At 40.9% G+C, this 18,363-nt stretch overlaps 1 protein-coding gene across 2 annotated transcripts in view; it reads left to right on the top strand.

Moving 5' to 3' along the window:
* Positions 1 to 18,363, top strand: part of LOC111159975 (transmembrane and tetratricopeptide repeat containing 1) — a 259,364-nt gene that overhangs the window by 161,344 nt on the left and 79,657 nt on the right. For both annotated transcript variants that reach the window (XM_022522697.1, XM_022522698.1), the window contains one exon: positions 6,900 to 7,021. In XM_022522697.1, the coding sequence (XP_022378405.1) occupies positions 6,900 to 7,021 (122 nt within the window). The remainder of the gene's footprint in view (positions 1 to 6,899; positions 7,022 to 18,363) is intronic.

Below are 18,363 nucleotides of genomic sequence, written 5' to 3'. Positions count from 1 at the left end.
TTTGTCCCACCCAGCTCAGTTTATCCCATCCATTTCAGCTAGGGAAGAAAAACCCTTCCATAGTACATTCCCTGCCTACCTGTGAGATGTGAATGCCATTGTAGGACTGTCCTTAGACCTCTCCCCGTGCAGCATTGTTGTCATTGGACCTTACTCAGGCTCCCAGTTGGATACATAGTCCCAAAAATCTGGCCCCAGTGACCATTACTGAAGCTCTGAGAATCAGCTTTCAGGTTTTCTTATTCTCTCTACCTTTAGGACTGCCCCAAGATTCCTTCTGCCTCCCGTGTTGCTCTTACTGAGTTTAGATTCTGGGACTTGTCTGAGGCATAACAAGTGGTCTCTTGTGTTGGATAGGCATAAGAGCAGTAAAAATTCCAAACTTCCTCTTCAGCTATTGAGACATCGGTCTCAACCTCATTGACCAGATCAAAAGCTCTGTCAGGTTGATGTTTGTCTTTACTGTTTTTATTTATTTATTTTTAAAGATTTTATTTATTTGACAGAGAGAGAGAGACAGTGAGAGAGGGAACACAAGCAGGAATGGAAAAGGGAGAAGCAGGCTTCCCACTGAGCAGGGAGCCTGGTACATGGCTCGATCCTGGGACCTTGGGATCATGACCTGAGCCGAAGACAGACGCTTAATGACTATATAAAAACAGTATTTAAAATTTTCTATAACCTCAGTGGCCTTAAAATAGGGTGGTTTAGCCACAAACTGACACCTAATGGAAATATAAAAATGTAAGGATGGGACTGAGGCAAGGGTAGGCTAGAGCCGCCTCTCCTGTCAGCTCATAAAAGCCAGGGTTCTGATCTTTTCTTGGCATCCACAGCTTGGCTTCCATCCCTATATACCCTTCCACTCTGAGCTGATCTGCCAGACAGGGTCCCAGCAGGAAACACACGACAAGGCCGATGGGGTGATTGAAGAGTTTGCGAAGGGTCTGTTTGCAGCGATACGGTCAGGGTTCGTGGAGCCAGCATGCACAGTGACACCTGCCAGATGACCTGAAAAGGCAGAGGACAGGGCTGTCATCAGGGGGCAAAAGTATGAGAGCTGTGATCATGGAAAGGAATCCCAGACAGTAGCTATGCCTGCTGATCGGTGAACTGAGCAACTGCCAGGCCAAGATGGAGGAGGGAGGGGCTGTAAGATGGCAGAGGAGAACACAGCCAACAGTGAAGATCAGGTAGACAGGAGGGCAGCTCAGGGGGCATAAGTTCGAGGTACGATTGTGCAGAGCTCAGACAGTACCCTCTTGCCCCAAACGACCAAGCTCTTTCTGTCCTCACTTGGCATTTCCCATTCTGGTCTTAAAATCATCCTTTGTGGCTCCTGAGTTAGCACTTGGGGCCCAGTTCTCCATTCATTTAATGCCGTTGGTATTATCCCCATCCTTGAGAGTGTCTAAGGGCTTTTGTAGATTGGAAGTTCATGATGTTTTAAATCAACTGAAGCCTCTGTTTTGCTCAAGTGGAAACTCACTGATGCATTTCCTGTGAACAGTCAGAGGGGTATTGGGCCACAAAAGAATTCTTAAAATGTGCACAAGGAGAGCCCAGTTTCCCCAGTTTTGCAGGAAGGAGAGCTGAGGTTGTGTGCAACCTTGAGAACTCTTTCTCCCAGAAATATTGACGTAACTCCCTGGCATTTGTACCGATGATGGTTATAGTTGTTCCTGAAGGACCCAAAGGTCTGAGACATACAACAGTTTACCACAGGAGTAGTTATACCTCCGCAGAGTCGTTGTGAGGTTTGGTCATTATTTAAACTTGCACAGATTTGGATTGGCTGCTGCAGGGTCGCCGTTTGGGAGTCACTGAGCCAGAGAAGGAGCCTCACTCACTGCCCGGCTCAGTGACTGGAATTCAGAGCAGACCCCTCACAAGAGGTGAGGAAGTACTTATAGTCACAAGGGATTCCAGATGATCAAATAACTTGTCTTCAATTAAAAAGAACTTTCACAATGACAATAGTGGTAATGTGATAGAAATCTTAATAAATTATTTTAAAAATTAAAATTGAATGTCAATAAAGTAAAAGATGTTACTTTTCCTGAGCACACAAACCAAAGGATGGGGCAAGACGGAAGAGTCATAAGTAGCAGTGAATGGAATCAGAGTGGTGCAGAAGGTGTGGGTATGTCTTGATTAAAATACCTCAGTACTGGGGCACCTGGGTGGCTCAGTCAGTTAAGCATTTGCCTTTGGCTCAGGTCATGATCCTGGGGTCCCGGGATAGAGCCCTGTTTCAGGCTCTCTGTTCAGTGGGGAGCCTGCTTCTCCCTCTCCCTCTGACTGTTGCTCCCCATGCTTGTGCTCTTTCTCTTTCTCTCTCTAATAAATAAATTATAAAAAATCTTTAAAAAAAAAAAAAACAACTCAGTACCGTCAGTCAGTCTGCCAGACCCTTACGGAATGCTCTTAGATGCTCAGAGACTGAGGACATTTCACCCCAAATTAATGCTGCAAATACCATGTTTCAAAGGGTTACCAAAAGTAAAAGATTTCCTTGACAGGAAGTCCCTGAAAAGGCTCTTCTAGAGAACCCTGGTAATGTGTATGCAGCTTTCATCACTGAGCTTTACTGTTGCAGCTCATACGAGTTGAATGCCAATTCTGTGGGTGCCACATATCCAGGTAACAAGTTTAAATGAGATGGTGACTGTCATCAAGGAATTTGTAGTGTAATGGAAGGAATAGACCCTTAAACAGAAAGAAAAAGGGGGGTCTGGTACGTACTGGCAGCCATGCCCGTTGTCACCTTGGCAAACGCCTGTCTCCTGGGCTGAAGAGGGGAGCTCTACTGTCATCACCTTCTCAGAAGATTGATAAATTAGATGCAGACAGTGAGAGCCCAGCGCTGCCAAATAAATCTTTAGAATTGAAATACAGCTGTGTTATATCTAGAATTCTGAGAACATACTCGCACCCTACATTCCCTGTACCATTTTCCTGAAACCTGTAGAGGTGGGAGAAAATATATTAACAATGATAGTAATTACTATAATGAGGGGGCACCTGGCTGGCTTAGTTGATAGGGCATGGGACTCTTGATCTCGGGGTTGTAAGTTCGAGCTCCACATTGGGTATAGAAATAATTTAAAAATTAAGAAGAAAATCTTTGAAAAAATTACCATAATGAGGTCCATTCTCTGCCTTTCTGGAAGGGAACGGTGAGCAGTGGATTGTTGTCTGTTTTGAATGGGGCAGGGAGGGGTCCTCTTCTCCTGAGCACACACCCATGCCCGGCTGGCCACAGTGCGCCTGTGTGCCTGCTTGCGTGCGTGTGTCCTCTTATCTGTGACCTGTGCTTTGAAAAGTCATCTGAGAGTAGGGCAAAGGGGAAGAAAGAAACCAGAAGCTGCCAGGCTAGACTTGGATTCTGGAGTAATGTTTCCTCTGAGGTCCCTCACAGTCCTGAGAAAACCACTGCTCTTCACCTACTTAAGCTGCTTGATGGGAGAAGTGTTGTGGAGACAGCAGCTGAACAAAACCCTCCGGCACGTGTGGAGAGCTCTTTATCTCCTTGCAGCTGAGGGTCATGCTTCTCTACTTCATCCCAAGCCAGGAAAGAATCAGACCTACCATCTGTCATCCTGAATTTGTCACACATTTTCCTACAGACACAATAGGTATCAATATCCTTTCGTTTGTTTTACTGATCATCAGGTTAAAGCTCAAAGAAATAAATTAACTCTGAAGTTGCACAGTTAATCAAATAATGCACATTATTAATAGCCATATGAGTAGCTCTTTTAATACTCCTGTCTTTTTACCCCCTACTGTAATTTGAATAAGTAAATTTCCATTTGCCTCTATTCCTAGAAATTGAATGCACTCTGGGTACTTTGGAAAGTCACAAATTTTCTTTCCCTCCCCCAACTCATATTTTGTTTGAGTTTCTGTTAGGCTGAAATAAGCTTTAAATTATTTAGCCAATTCTGTCACATCTGTGATCCACAACATGCGAAATTGGATTCCCTCCCACTCTTTCTCATTCTAGGAAATTCAGCCATGTCCATGACATTTTCCCCTAACTTTACAACTTTCTGTTTGATTGATTGACTTACCATTTAGAGTAATACATTTCTGATTATTCTCTCTCTCTCTTGACTGAAGAGGGAGGAGGGAAGACAAAGGGTATGATCATCAATTTAAGAATAAAGAATTTGTCATGAATATTATTTTTCTCAAGACGAAACAGAATAGTAAAACTTCATTGAGTTTGGGTGCTGTGCCACTGTCTTTGACTGAGTTGAACAAAAAGCTCCCCTTAGGACCAGCCCCTCCTCTGCCAATGACCTGCCCTCCTTTCCCAACCACAACCAAATTTGTCTGCCTCCTATGCATTCATTAATTTTTTTCAAACTCAGATCATCACCTCCACCAGGATGTCCTCCTTAACTTCTCTCCTTCTTACATCCAGTTTTCTCCTTTGCTGGGTACATTTATTCACTTACTGATTTATTCTACAAGTATTTCCAAGCACCCATTAAATGCCAGGCACTGAACTAAGCACAGATCATGTACCAGTGAACACAGCTGACCAGCTCCCTGCCCTCCTGGCTCCCAGTCTCCTGGGGGAAGACAGACATTTTATAAAGATGGAAACACACAGATAAATGTGTGATTACAATTGGGATGATGGCCATGAAGGAAATAAAGATGCTCTTGGAGCCTGAAGAGCCAGGTGGAGGAACAAGGAACACATGGTGTAGTGAGTTTTCGGTTTGCAGGTCAGTCTTCTGGGGGAGGCTGGGGGCTCCTTGACTGTCACTCCCTGTCCCCAGCAGCGGGGAGATCCGCGGGGGTCCTGCCCCCTGCAGGGTTGGGAGAGGGAGGGAGAGGGGGCAGGCACGGAGTTGGGTGCCTACATGTCAGGACACCTGCCTCCTCCCAACCTAGGGGCTCCTGAAAGCACTGGGGATTCTGCTGAGTAAAGGACATAAACCCCTGGCCACCAGAGTGAGGAAGGTAGCCTTTGCTCAGGAAAGAAAGTGTGAGATTGTGGGTATGGAAGTGATGTCTCCTTCAGCTCCTCCGTGAGGACTGTTCTTTCCTAACCTTGAGGACAGCCGGAGAGGTGGCTCAATGGATGTGACACTATCCAGGGACATGGCTAATGACCGGGTTTGAGTTCTGTTTATATTCTTCTTAATTCTATAGGATTAATAAGTAGAACATATTAAGTTCTCTTCAGAAATTTCTGTGGGACAATATGCGAATTCTTTTGTAAAAAATATTTCACGTTTTGATAGGCTTCAAAGAAGGAGTCAACTATAGCTAAAAAATAAAAGTGCATCGACAGAAATAGGACATCAACCCCCTACTCAGTGATAGGCCGAGAGTTCATGAGGAACACTGGGAGAGACACTCATTCTCTGGGATTCATTTTCAGTTTTAGCAAAGAAATACTTGCTCTTGAGTCACAGGATTCTTATGAAGGTGTTATTCTTCTTTAAATTATGTAAACTTTAAGTTCTTGAGATAAAATGTATTTTGTAAATTCAAAGTATAATCTAAATTAAAAAAATAGGTTGCAGCTTTTAAATATAATGAACTTGCTACTTTTCTCACCTATTTTTTTTTTCTCAATTTTAGTGGGTCAGAGAAAATATAACATCATCCAGTTGCATTCATTTCAGTTGAAGGCTTGTTATGAAAGCCTTTTTTCCCCTTTCATCTTTTAATTCTAAAGAGTATGGTTTCTTTAGGTAAAAAAATGAGATCATAACTTATAGAACCATTAATTATTTAAGGGAAGTTGTCCAAATCACATTTATTCATGTGGAACTGCTCTCTGGAATTTTATTACTCTATACATTATAGTCAGCAAAACCAATATTTTAATAAAATCCAGGTGACAAATTCCTCAAGATGTTAAAAATCTTTTACTTTGTCCACTTAAAGCATTAGTAGCTGGTATTAAGAAGTTTTATTTATATTTTTAAAACTTTTATTTAGTCTTATACAATTATTAAAAGTAATACACTTTTAAATGTTTGTAAGAAGTATTTATAACTGTAATATGCAAAGTTCTATTTGGTTTTCTTAAACTGTTTTAAAAAGAAGGAATAATGTCATCCTATATATTAAGGTGTGTTTTAAATAGGCCTGTCTTCAAATGTGTCCATATCATCGACAGTCATGGAAATACAAACTAACGTTTACAGTGTCCATTATAGCGAATTATTAGTAATAAATTTTTTCTGTTAATGAGAAATGACAGAAAAGTCTTGACAAATTTAGATCTACAGAAAATATATAATATTAGAGAAAGGTGCTTTGTCAATTTAATGAATTATTGTAATGACTTTGATGCCAAAAAATTTCATGGAAAAAATACTGGCTTAATTTGAGCTAAAAATTTCTCAGCTTTAATGATCTCTCTCATTGGTTCTCTGAATTTTACTATTTGCATTTAATTTCTTTTATGCCAAGCCTTATGCTAAGCTCCTGGTGAGCTTTGTGTGGGTTTGTTATGGGTTTTTTTTTTTTTTTTCTTCTTAATGCATTCTATTTCTGAGAGGACAGTAATTCTCTATGATGCCTTAGTGAGCTTGATTCTATTAAGCTGCTTTGCTCTCGGACAGAGATTCTGAAAGGGACCAGAGCCAAGAAGTAGGGTTGCTGTAGGACTGGCCCAAAACAAGGAGTAATGGTCACTGCTCATGTGCAATTATCAGAGGTTTCTGGGTGGCGAACGTGTGACTTGCCAGGGGTTTCAGCCCAAGGGCTTTCTCTGATGAATTCAGCTCACTGATCAAAGCGTTTGCATTGGTCTAATTTATTCATTCCATCAATGAGAACTTGAGAATGAAAGAGATGGTTAAATACCAATTGAAGTGAAAGTTTTTAAAAATTAATTTGTCCTTCACTGTTGTGTGTTTCAGAGACTGGAGCACAAGGAAGTTTTAGTGGGCTTGTTGTTCCTGGTTTTCCCGTTCATTCCAGCCAGCAATCTCTTCTTCAGGGTGGGTTTTGTGGTGGCCGAGAGAGTCCTTTACATGCCTAGGTAATTATTGCTCATGATTTCCACTTTACGAGACCTGCCTTCTGTCACCAACATGGATAGTTCCAGAGGGACGGTTCTTTGCTTGTGTCACAATTCGGTCCTTGTGTAGCCAAGGTGTTTATTACCTCAGCTTTCATAACAGCCGCAGAGAGGTGTGGGTGAGCTCGAACTGGCGCATGTTCACTCTGGTGTAGAGCGGCTTATCTGCAGCTGGAAGTTTGACCATTAGATGTGAAGCATTGGCTGGAGTATATTGAGGATTTCAGCAGCCGTCATTTACCCCAATATCTATGTTTCATTACACATAATTGTCGTAGTTTTTTAGAAGTATGTGGATTGCATAAAATTATTATGTTAAGTAGCAAGAGTGTAATTAATTTCTATCTTCTTCTTTCTGTCTCTCTTCCTTTCTTCTTTTAATTAAAAAAATAGTAAAATCTCAAGAAAATATGTCCTTGAGAAAGAAAATGGTTAAAAATTATAAAGGGTATTCAGCCATATGTGATTACACAGTGCCACTTATCTCTGAATATTTGAACTGGGCTGAAGCTTGTCTGTTCTCTTGTCTTATTCAGATGTCAGTGTTCAAGGCCACATTTCTTTTCAGATACCTGGGAATGTCCCCTGAGTGGTTCTGCCATTCATTCATTGTGTAACCTTGAGCAAGATATGAAGCTTTTTTGTACCGAGGCTTAACATTTTTAAAATAGGGATATTAGTAAACTTTCTAAAGTTAAGTAGTATCATGAATGTCATGTAAGAATGAAATTTTGTAGAAGGCAATATCCTAAACCAAAATATTATAATGAAATTATTATTTTTATTTATTAATATTGAATTAGGAGTTTTCTTTTTTGAATTTTATTTTTGTTTCATATTTTTTTTTTAAAGATTTTATTTATTCACCTGACAGACAGAGATCACAAGTAGACAGAGGCAGGCAGAGAGAGAGAGGGAAGCAGGCTCCCTGCTGAGCAGAGAGCCCGATGTGGGATTCGATCCCAGGACCCTGAGATCATGACCTGAGCCGAAGACAGCGGCTTAACCCACTGAGCCACCCAGGCACCCTGTTTCATATTTTTATTTAAATTCTAGTTAGTTAACATATCCTGTAATATTGGTTTTTAAGAGTAGAATTCAGTGATTCATCACTTATGTATAACACCCAATGCTTATCACAAGAAGTGGCCTCTTTAATGCCCATCACCCATTTAGCCCATCCCCTTGCCCACTTCCCCTCCAGCAACACTCAGTTTGTTCTCTGTTGTTAACAGTCTCTTACGGTTTGCTTCCCACCCTCTTCCTTATGTTAATTTCTTTTGTTTCCTAAATTCCACATATGAGTGAAATCATATGGTATTTCTCTTTCTTTGACTGGCCTGTTTCACTTTGCATAGTATACTGTACCTCCATGCATGTCATTGCAACTGGCAAGATTTCATTCTTGTTGCTGGCTGAGTAATGTGTGTGTGTGTGTGTGTGTGTGTGTGTGTGTGTGTGTGCGCGCGCCACATTTTCTTTATCCATTTATCAGTCAGTGGACATTTGGGCTCTTTCCATAATTTGGCTCTTGTTGACAGTGCTGCTGTAAACGTCAGAGTGCATGTACCCCTTTGAGTCTGCATTTTTTTATCCTTTGGATAGGAATTTTAACTTTAAATTTTATTTTTAAATTAATATAAATATCAATAGATTTTAATTTCATTAATTGACATTGAGTTAGAAATTTAAAGACACAAACAATTAGGACTTAATTTCATTTACCTCTGATTGCCCCCAAACCAAATACCTGACAGTTTTTCCAAGTCTTTACAACTTCTTGTTTTGACTGGGTTAAAGAGAGAGGGCAGTCCTTCATTTTCTTTGTGTCTTCTGCACCATTTGTGAAGGAGGTTATTTCTTGATAAATACTGTATGTTATAGACAAAATACAACACAGATTCTTTGTATTCTTTATTGCTGTGATTTAACAGGCTTATGAGGCCTTTCTAACAGGGAATATGAGGGCGAAGGGAACTCAGTGTCTGTTCTAGATACGGTTTTGCTTAGACCAGCTGAAAGTGGCTTCAGGCAGTGCTGCTCTTTACTGCAAATGATTCCAAGTGGAATCCGTGTTCGTTCTTAACCTAACAAGTCTCCACAGAGCACATCTGCATTCTGTACTAGAATCTGAGATTACAAAAATAAGTGAGTCTCGGTGTCTGGCCTCAAAGAGTTTCACTGCTGATAAACACTAGTTAATGTTAATTGTACCAAAACTTCTAGTGAACCTCAGTTATATGTCACTAACTATGCGAAACATATTATATTTATGTTATCAGTTCACTCACACTGTTGATGTAGTAATCCATAGCTTCCCCCTGAAGTCAGGGGGCCCGTGTTTGAATTCTGGCTTAAGGATGAATGTGATATTTCAAAGCCTCACTTTCCTCACCGGTATAAAATGAACATAATAGCACCCAACTCAATGAGACATTGTGAGCATTAAAGGAGATGATTATTTAAAAAACTCAGAAAGCGTTTTGCATTATATGTGGTCAATAAAAAATATATAACTGTTATTGATTGATATCACCTCCCTAAGTAGCTGATGGCATTACCTTGTTTTACAAAAATATAACACCTGGATGCTAAGAAGTTAGTGAACTTGCCCAAGATGGGTAGAGCTGGAATGCACTCTTTATCTACTGAAGGACCTCTCACCTTCCAAACTACATTGCCTTTTTTTTTTTTTTAGGTTATTTATTTATTTATTTGACAGAGATCACAAGTAGGCAGAGAGGCAGGCAGAGAGAGAGGAGGGAAGCAGGCTCCCCACAGAGCAGAGAGCCCGATGCAGGGCTCGATCCCAGGACCCTGGGATCATGACCTGAGCCAAAGGCAGAGGCTTTAACCCACTGAGCCACCCAGGCACCCCCTACATTGCTTTTCTTATAGTAACATCTTAGTATTCTTCATAAGTGAAAAGAAGGAGCATTTCAGAACACAGTAACATACTTTCAGCTCAGCTCCATTTCATGATCAGGTCGTGTACTTCTGAGAGTCCTGAGATATAAATCCTCAGGAATCTAGGATTCTGGGGGACAAGGAGTTGCATGTGCAGCAAACTTTCCTAATATAGAGACAAGAGAACAATTTCTGAGGAAATAAAGGGCTGGAATTTTAAACAAGAGGTTAAAATGTCATTTTTCTGGAAGAGACCCTTGTGCAAACATTATTAAACCCTTAATACTGTCATCATCTGTTTGTGGGGTGTCTTAGTTAAATAAGGGGTTCCTTTCGCCAGGGTAGGTGTATTTTCCTAAACTACAGAATCATGCCAGCTCTGGCTCTCCATGAGTTGTAATATCTTAAATAGACCTTTCTTTGACTTTTTAAAAAGATTTATTTATTTATTTTAGAGCAAGAGAGAAAGTGAGAAAGCACATGTGCAAGCAGGGAGAGGTGGAATGAGAGGGAGAGAGAGAATCCCAAGCAGACTCTGCACCAAGCACAGAGTCCAACATGGGGCTCCATCTCACAACCCTTAAGCTCATGACTTAGCCAAAACCAAGAGGATGCTCAACCAACTGAGCCACCCGGGCACCCCAACCTTTCTCTTTCTTTTCTCTAAAATAGACAATGTAGTGTCCCTGCCCATTTTCCAATAGGAATAAGCTCATTTGGATTAAAATGAAAGTTCTAAATATGAAGAAATCCTCGGTATTTCCAAGAACAGGTGCCCACCTCTTAGAACCACTCAGATTTTGCTCCATTTTGCAAACTTGGTGCAGAATCACCCAAAATCAGTGTCAGTAAGCTGGTCTTCATTAAAGAGATGACTGGGGTGCCTGGGTGGCTCAGTGGGTTAAAGCCTCTGCCTTCAGCTCAGGTTATGATCCTAGGGTCCTGGGATCGAGCCCTGCGTTGGGCTCTCTGCTCAACAGGGAGCCTGCTTCCCCCTCTCTCTCTGCCTGCCTCTCTGCCTACTTGTGATCTCTGTCAAATAAATAAATAAAATCTTTAAAAAAAAAAAAACACAGATACAAAGTTTGACAATAGCACAGAAGATGAGAGAAGGAAACTCTCTCCTGAGTAAGACCTGGCAAGACAAAGTTTGATAAAATCTTAAAAAAAAAAAGGTGACTAGCTTGCTTTTCTCCCCCAAATACCTGCATGTATGCATTGCAGAGTTTACATTCAGTCATCATTTTCTGAGGGTTTCAGCAGCTCTCTGCCCAACTATCCACTATTTTCTACTAAGGTGGGGGCAGCTGGTCACTGCTGGGTAAAATCTTTTCCAGAGAAAGTCCCCCATTTTCATAGAAAACTTGTCAATATTTATAAACTGTGCTGAAGTCCTTACAGATACTGGAAACTTCCTGAGGACCACAGAGAAATTTGCATGTGCTGTAGGCATCCCTAGGAAAGTGTGAGGACGCTGGATGTCTTGTTGCATTTATTAAGGTTAGACATTGGCTTTGGTGATGGGGAAGAATATTTCCCAAGCCTTTCATTCACACAGGAATCTTCTCTGTATGACTCCCCTTAAATTTTGACCTTGACAAGAAGGAGCCGTTTTCCACAGCATTAAGTACCCAGGTGCTTTGAGGAAAACATATACATAGTGTCCTCAGTGGAAGTTTGATAATACCCATTGTCCTTTTTATGCAGACATCTGTGTTGTCTCAGGACCTTTAGCAAACGATAGGACAATGAAGTAAAAAGCTGAATGGGTAATCCTTCTGAGGAAGTTGAGCTTTCTACTCATTAAATGTTTGTTTCAAGTGATATGGAGCCAAATCCTGGCCTTAGATTTCATCCATAAACACCACAGAAGTCATGTCCACCCTCACTGAATCCTGGGTAACTCCCATCAGGCCCAGGGGCTAATTTGGCTATTTTACAAGAAAAGCCCAGAATAAGTCAGACCAAGTGCTCTTTTGTCTCTGCCTTTATGCCTAACAACGAACAATCCCCTGAAATCTTCTGGCTTCTGTTCTCCCTCCATCCTAACTTAGATAAGACCCAAAATATCACCTTCCTCTCACTTGCACTTTGAAATCTGTAGATAAAAGGGGCAGAAATAGGCTATCTATTTATCATTGCACGGCTTTAGGGTCAGAGTTTCACCACCAAAAGAAATTGGAATAATCTTTTCTTCTGATGATAAATGTCTATTTTGTGGATTTCCTTTTTGAACAGGCTGGAGAGTTTGGGGCTTAAATCACTTTTTTTTTTTTTTTTTTTAAACAGAAATTTTGATCTCTTATTCTCTCCAGAGAGGCATATAATTCGATGGCTACTTTTTTGGTATTTTATAAAAACCACATTAGAATGCTTCAAAGGACTAAAATTTCTTTGAATCAGTGAAGCAGAAATAGTTGTTGAGAGCTCTCAAATGAAGTCACAGGATGTGATCAGATATCCATTTACATGCCAGATTAAAGTTGATTTATTCACTTCAGCGCCAAAGAGCAAATTCCTAAGCTACTTTTAAGAAAACATGAATGAGTAGAAAGAGGAAGCAGATAAGGATAAATGAAGGCAGAACCAGTATTATGGGTAGCATTGATCAAGAGTAGTTGAAACCACAGAAAAAGAAGTTAGATACCATGTGTTGGAGGGAAGAAAGAAATATAAAAAATTACTCTACTCTTAGAAAGATGCCATTTGTATTGCAAAATCCCTGAGCTTATGGACACAGCAGATGTGGAAAATTGGAAAAATGATGACTCCCCCGACCCATTCATTTTTTATTTTAAGGATTACCTTCAAGTCATACCTATCAATTTGAAATGAAATTTTCAATCTTACATGGGTCACTATGGGGGCAATACTGCAGTATTTCTCAGGATGCAAAATGAGAAAGTACCTCAGAAGTAATACTCTCCCGTTATCCGATATTGGGAACCCCTTCTGAGGAGCCATCTATGCATAGGCTTCTTCAGACTTGCTGGAGGAGAGTGATGATTATTTGAGAGTAAATCTAAGTTTGGCCAAATATGAAAATCAGCAGCGCAGTCGCTCAATATCAGCACAAGCTTAGCTTAGCAAATCCAGTAGGAAGAAGACTGAACTGGAAATAAGCACAGTCCTGTCCCCTACTGCCTGGCAGCCTTGGAGGAATCATTTTCCTACCACTAAAACCAGAGGGTTAGCCTTGCTCACTGGTCTCCAAGTGTTGCTTAGATCTCCATGACAGACTTTTCCCTGGTCTGTGGCAAAATTGGGAGAGTGAGGGGAGAGAGAAAGACAGTGTAGTGGGTTTTGCATAAAGTTTTATCTGTGTTTTTTTAAATTATGAAATTATGCCTTTCTTATATTTTTGGTGTTAAAATATTCTTTCTCCTATGACAAGATGGTAAGAGCAGCGGAGGGTGCACAACACTCCTCCCCCACCCAAGTCCACTTTCTTGGAAATTTTACAGGTTTGAGAAATCTCAACTCCTGTAATCATTGTGCTACATGATCTCTAAGGTCTCTTTCAGCTCCAAAGTTCAGTGTTTTGTGATTCAGAATAACCTTGAGGAAAACATGAATTTTTTTTTTTCTTCAGATTTTAAACAAGGATTTTTGTCATGCATTGGAATGTGACCACCTATGTCTGCTCTTTTTCAGTAGGGTGGTCCCCATAGGAAAGGGAGAGGGGTCCCATTGGGGGAAGGGAAAGGAAGGCAGTACATTTGCCATGGGGACGGGCACTCTCAGGGGCCTGGTGGTGACACCAGGAAGTGCTTCGGGAAGCATCTGTGTGGGCTCTGCTGTGAGAAAAGGGGGTGTCCTCATAAGCAGCAGGAACAGCTGATGCTTAGAAGTTCACGGGGAAAGCTACAAGAAGGAAAGTATGCTATATGTCAGGAGGAAATAGGCCCCAGCAGCAGGAGCAAGGCCAGACCTCCCTCTTCAAGGAGCCGTTGTATAGGCAGCTTAGTAAGAGAGGTTGCAGTCCATGAGAACAGGTCAGAAGTTGGCCTGTTCCCATGAAGTCATGGAGGGAGACTCGTTAATTCAGCTGAAGCTGATGATCTAAACAGGGACTCAAAAGCACAGGTTAGATTGCCCCAAGGTGGTTGGTACCAAATAGAGAAGATTGAGTCCCTCTAAGGCTATGGCTTGCATGGATGGGACAAGATTGAATGTAAGAGGACACGAGTAACTCTATTTTGAGAGGGCCAAGTCACAAAAATTGTGGAAAACCCAGGAACAAGGCAAAGCCAGATATTCGTTTTTTAGTTTGAGGTTTTTTTTGTTTTGTTTTGTTTTTTTGTGTTGGGGTGGGGTTTTTTGTGTTTTTTTTTTTTTCTTTTTTGTTTTTGCCTCAAATTCCTATTGTATAATACATTAGAGAGGTGGGGAAAAGCACCCTGGGCTTGGCAAAGAGCCACTTAACTAAAAACCCAAGAAATAGATTGAAAGGCACTTTTCAGTTAAGTTACAAGGTCAAGTGTACAAGGTCTCTGAGAATATGTATGTGTAAGTGTGCATATGTGTTGGCTAATTTACCTAGAGCCACTCTATTAGTGCTTAGTTTTAGTTCTGAATCCATTTTTTATGCATTTCTATCATGCCATCTTAAAAGAAGGTTGTCTTTTATCATAATGAGCCCAATGAAAGGAAAAGGAGAAATGCAGTGGGCTATTACACGAGTGGGCCATAAAGTCTTATCATAAAGTCTTATCACCAAATGATCTGGAGAGAAAGAGTGAAGGTCAGGGATACCACTGGAGAAGAAACAGTGGGAAGATCGAAGATTTGAGTAAGGAAATAAGTCTTTTTACTTTAGAGAGGTATGCCTATGCTTTTAAACATGGCATCTTCCATGTTATGCACCATGTTTTAAAAGAAAGCTGAATCTGTCAAGCTCTGCTGCTCCTCCCCACGCCTCCAGGCTTCAGTGGGACAAACCTCCACTGTCATGCAGTTGGAGGCTTCCTGCTGGTGTAATAACCTACTCCGGGGTTTCAGAAGTTGATTAAGGTTGTTCTTCAAAATATGATGGAGTAAGGACGGAAATATTTGATACCAGCTCGTTTGTCTCTTTGCTCTTGCTGTGCCGGCATGAACTGTTCCAATCTAGCCCTCCGAGATCTGAATTCAGAAGAGGTATGAGATCTAGAAGCTACGCCTTGTCCAGTGAGGGCTGCTCTTGAGAGAAGTGCCCAGGTAGGGAGGGGCCCAGGGTTGCCCCAGGCTTGGGGTCAGTGCTTGTGGTTGGGAGTGAGTGTGCTGTGTGAAGAACGTGACCAGGAAGGAAAGCAGTAGGACTTTATTGGGGGACTCAAGAGAATGTGTTCTAAAATTAGAGATTGTAGATCGTAGACAAATAGAACAGAACAGAGCCATAGTGAAAATGAAGTGAGCTGAGGGGGAGGTTGGGTGCTGGTGGGCTAAAGATCAGTTGGCCAATCTGTGGGGTGGCCTGGGGCATGAGATGAGGATAATCTCGGGCAGTCACTCACTGAACTATAATCATGGCCTTAATATCATAGAAGTCTATTAGTTAATAAAAAATGAATGTTCATGCCTATTAAGTCCTAAATGATGAACAGTGAATGTCTTGGAAACCACAATTTGAAAGTAAAATTTGGAGAGTGTAATTTGGATTCAGATGAGCCTAAATGGAAAAATATATGTGAAAAATACCATAAGCTATGCTAGGTAGCTGCAAGTCATTATTTCAGTCTACCCTGTGCAAATGAGGAGATTAGAGGAACCCAAGGTGAAGGAAAGCAAAACAGCATAGGTACAGGCCTCTCCTTTCCCGGCCCATCTCTTCCTCCATTGGTTCTGCAACCCTATCCTAGCAGGTCAGTGTTCTGAAACACCACACTGAAGGAGGTTAGGAAATGCACCTCTGCTAACAGAGGAGAGCAACTAAAGCATAGATGTTGACAGCCCAGGTCCTGCGCAGCCAACTATGGCTCTGCCTGGAGGGTGGGAGTGGACTGAAGTGTGGCCATCTCAGCCTCCCTTCTATCAAGACCCCTCATACTTATAAGTGAATCCATTTCTTTCCTTTTCTCTTGGATTCCACGCAGGGAGATGTATCTCAAACCACTGGCTTTTTTTTTTCATCTTTATTGAAATATAATTGACATATAATATTGTGTAAATTGAATGTGTACACGTGTTGATTTGATACATTTATATATATTGCCAAATGGTTACCACTAAACCAGTGACTTATTAATACAAATTTTAGTAATCTTCGAATATCCTCCATACTCTTAGAAACCCGGATTGTCCTGCTCTTGTGAGGTTTGGGACCGCCATTTTTGTATGTATTCTCTCATAGTACCCTGCACAACAGATACTTCATAAAAGAGTATTGTGGAGACTTCAGGAACACTGGACACATGACAGAGCATATGCCTTTTAACACACAGGATAGAGGAAGGGGCAATAACAACTAGTGGATTGTCCATTATGCCTTTGCTTCAGAAGTGCAGATCTTTACCATAGACCATAGTGGTTTATAGAGGAAGTGACAGAATTCAGGTTCTAGAGATGGGCATGCTTGTAGGAGGGTAGGGAGAGAGGGGTTTTCTAACTTTTTAGGAGTTGCTTTAGAGTTCCTTGGTGGAGTCTTTTTGGCTTTGGCTGAAAGGCCTCTTAGGCCCAGATGGGAAATCTGGCTTTGACTACTTGTACCAGGCTGGGAGGGAAGGAAGCCAGGCCAGGAGTGAAGGCTCCTGCAAGGGGAAACACCCACACCCCACGGCTGGATAGTTCTCCTGGTGCTGAAAGTGGGTCTTATCATCTCCATCACTGACTTGGATTAATTCATTTTTAGGTTCACCCTTGTTTCCATGTTAGTTTCTGATACTTTTAACCTCATTGTTCAACCACACTTAGGAAACAGCCCCTGTCATAGTCTGATGCTCAGGGTGCAAATGAATAAAACTTACTCCATCCTTAAATAACCAGCCTGAACTTCCAAACAGTTAATACTCTATTCCATATGAAAGTTAAGGACAAAAGCTTCTTATTGTGCATTAGTTCACCAAAAAGATGATAGTTTGCATTTTCTTACCTTTCTTCTTTCTTCTTATATTCACAAAGACAGAGTGGAGAAAGATTTGAAATGGGAATAAGGGAAGATTTGCTTAAGTGCTTTTTGAATTCTAGAATTGTGAATGTACATTAGCATACATACATGGCTACCTGTATTTTGCATAATACAAGTGTATTTTACTTCCTACAATAGATTGTTCTATAAAAGTGGTGTGAGACTCAGACCTTTCTGAAGTGAACAATATTGTACAAGGAAGTTTGTAGTTTTAAGGGAGTTTTCTGTGAATGCTTTTGGAAGACTTACATTACCTATAAATTACATAGTTTGGGTCAATCTGGATTTTTAATAAACTGGATTTCTTGAGGTGTATTTACAGATCTAATCACGTAGTTGAATGATATACACAGTACATTTTATTGATGTCATAGAATATGGCATACTAAACACACACATGAACATATAAACACTTCACTTGAAAACACAGATACCTTGTATTCAGTTCACAGACTATGTCCGCATACATGATTTCATTTACTCCAAACAACAGTGCTTAAAGTAGCTCTATTTTCAGCTACTAAGGCAGGAAATGTTAAACTCTTACAGAATAAACAACTGAGGCTTCATGAGATTGAGCAAAACTCCTGTGGCCGGCGAACTCCTGAGTGTTAGGAAAGAACCCAGCTCCTTTGACCCAGTTCCCACATCCCTTTTACTCACTGTGAACTCCCAAGCTTCAAGTTTGCACCAGGGCACTTTCGTTCCACTGTGGCTCATAGTGTTTTAGGGGCCCCAGGAAATTGCCATATTTACAGGAGGCTGGTAGAGAGAGACATCTGTTCTAACCTGGATATGTGCAGACTATACACACATCCTGTCTCATACTCTACTCAGCAGAAAATAATTCCCTAATAATAATAATATTATTATAACATTAATGTTACCATTTATGGTTGTCTATCAAACATGATGCACAGTGTAAAATTATTTCCTTTTACAAATAAGAAAATTAATAAGTAGAGAATTGAAATAATCAAAGATCAAACAACAGACATTATCAGAACTGAAATGCAGATTCCAGAGCTCTGTCCTATTTACCACAAGAGGTCTTATAAATTTGGTGCTAGTAGATGAACTACAAGGTTGAGAGGGAGCCTCTCATCTTCAACGACATAGAGGAGAATCAGGTTTACAGAAGGTGAAAGCAATGGCATTATTATCCCAATTATTCATAAATATGCTGAGGAAAGAATGGAAGAAATCTATTTCTTGGAGAAGTGATAGAATCTCTTTATCACTCCCGTGAGAGCCCAGCACCTAGGATGAGGAGCGCACAAGAGAGAAATGT

Source organism: Enhydra lutris, unplaced genomic scaffold (assembly GCF_002288905.1).
Source record: "Enhydra lutris kenyoni isolate GAN:26980312 unplaced genomic scaffold, ASM228890v2 scaffoldscaffold72, whole genome shotgun sequence".
NCBI classification, from domain to species: Eukaryota; Metazoa; Chordata; class Mammalia; order Carnivora; family Mustelidae; genus Enhydra; species Enhydra lutris.
Note: the sequence above shows the minus strand (reverse complement) of the source record. Positions and strands in the feature narration are given on the sequence as shown.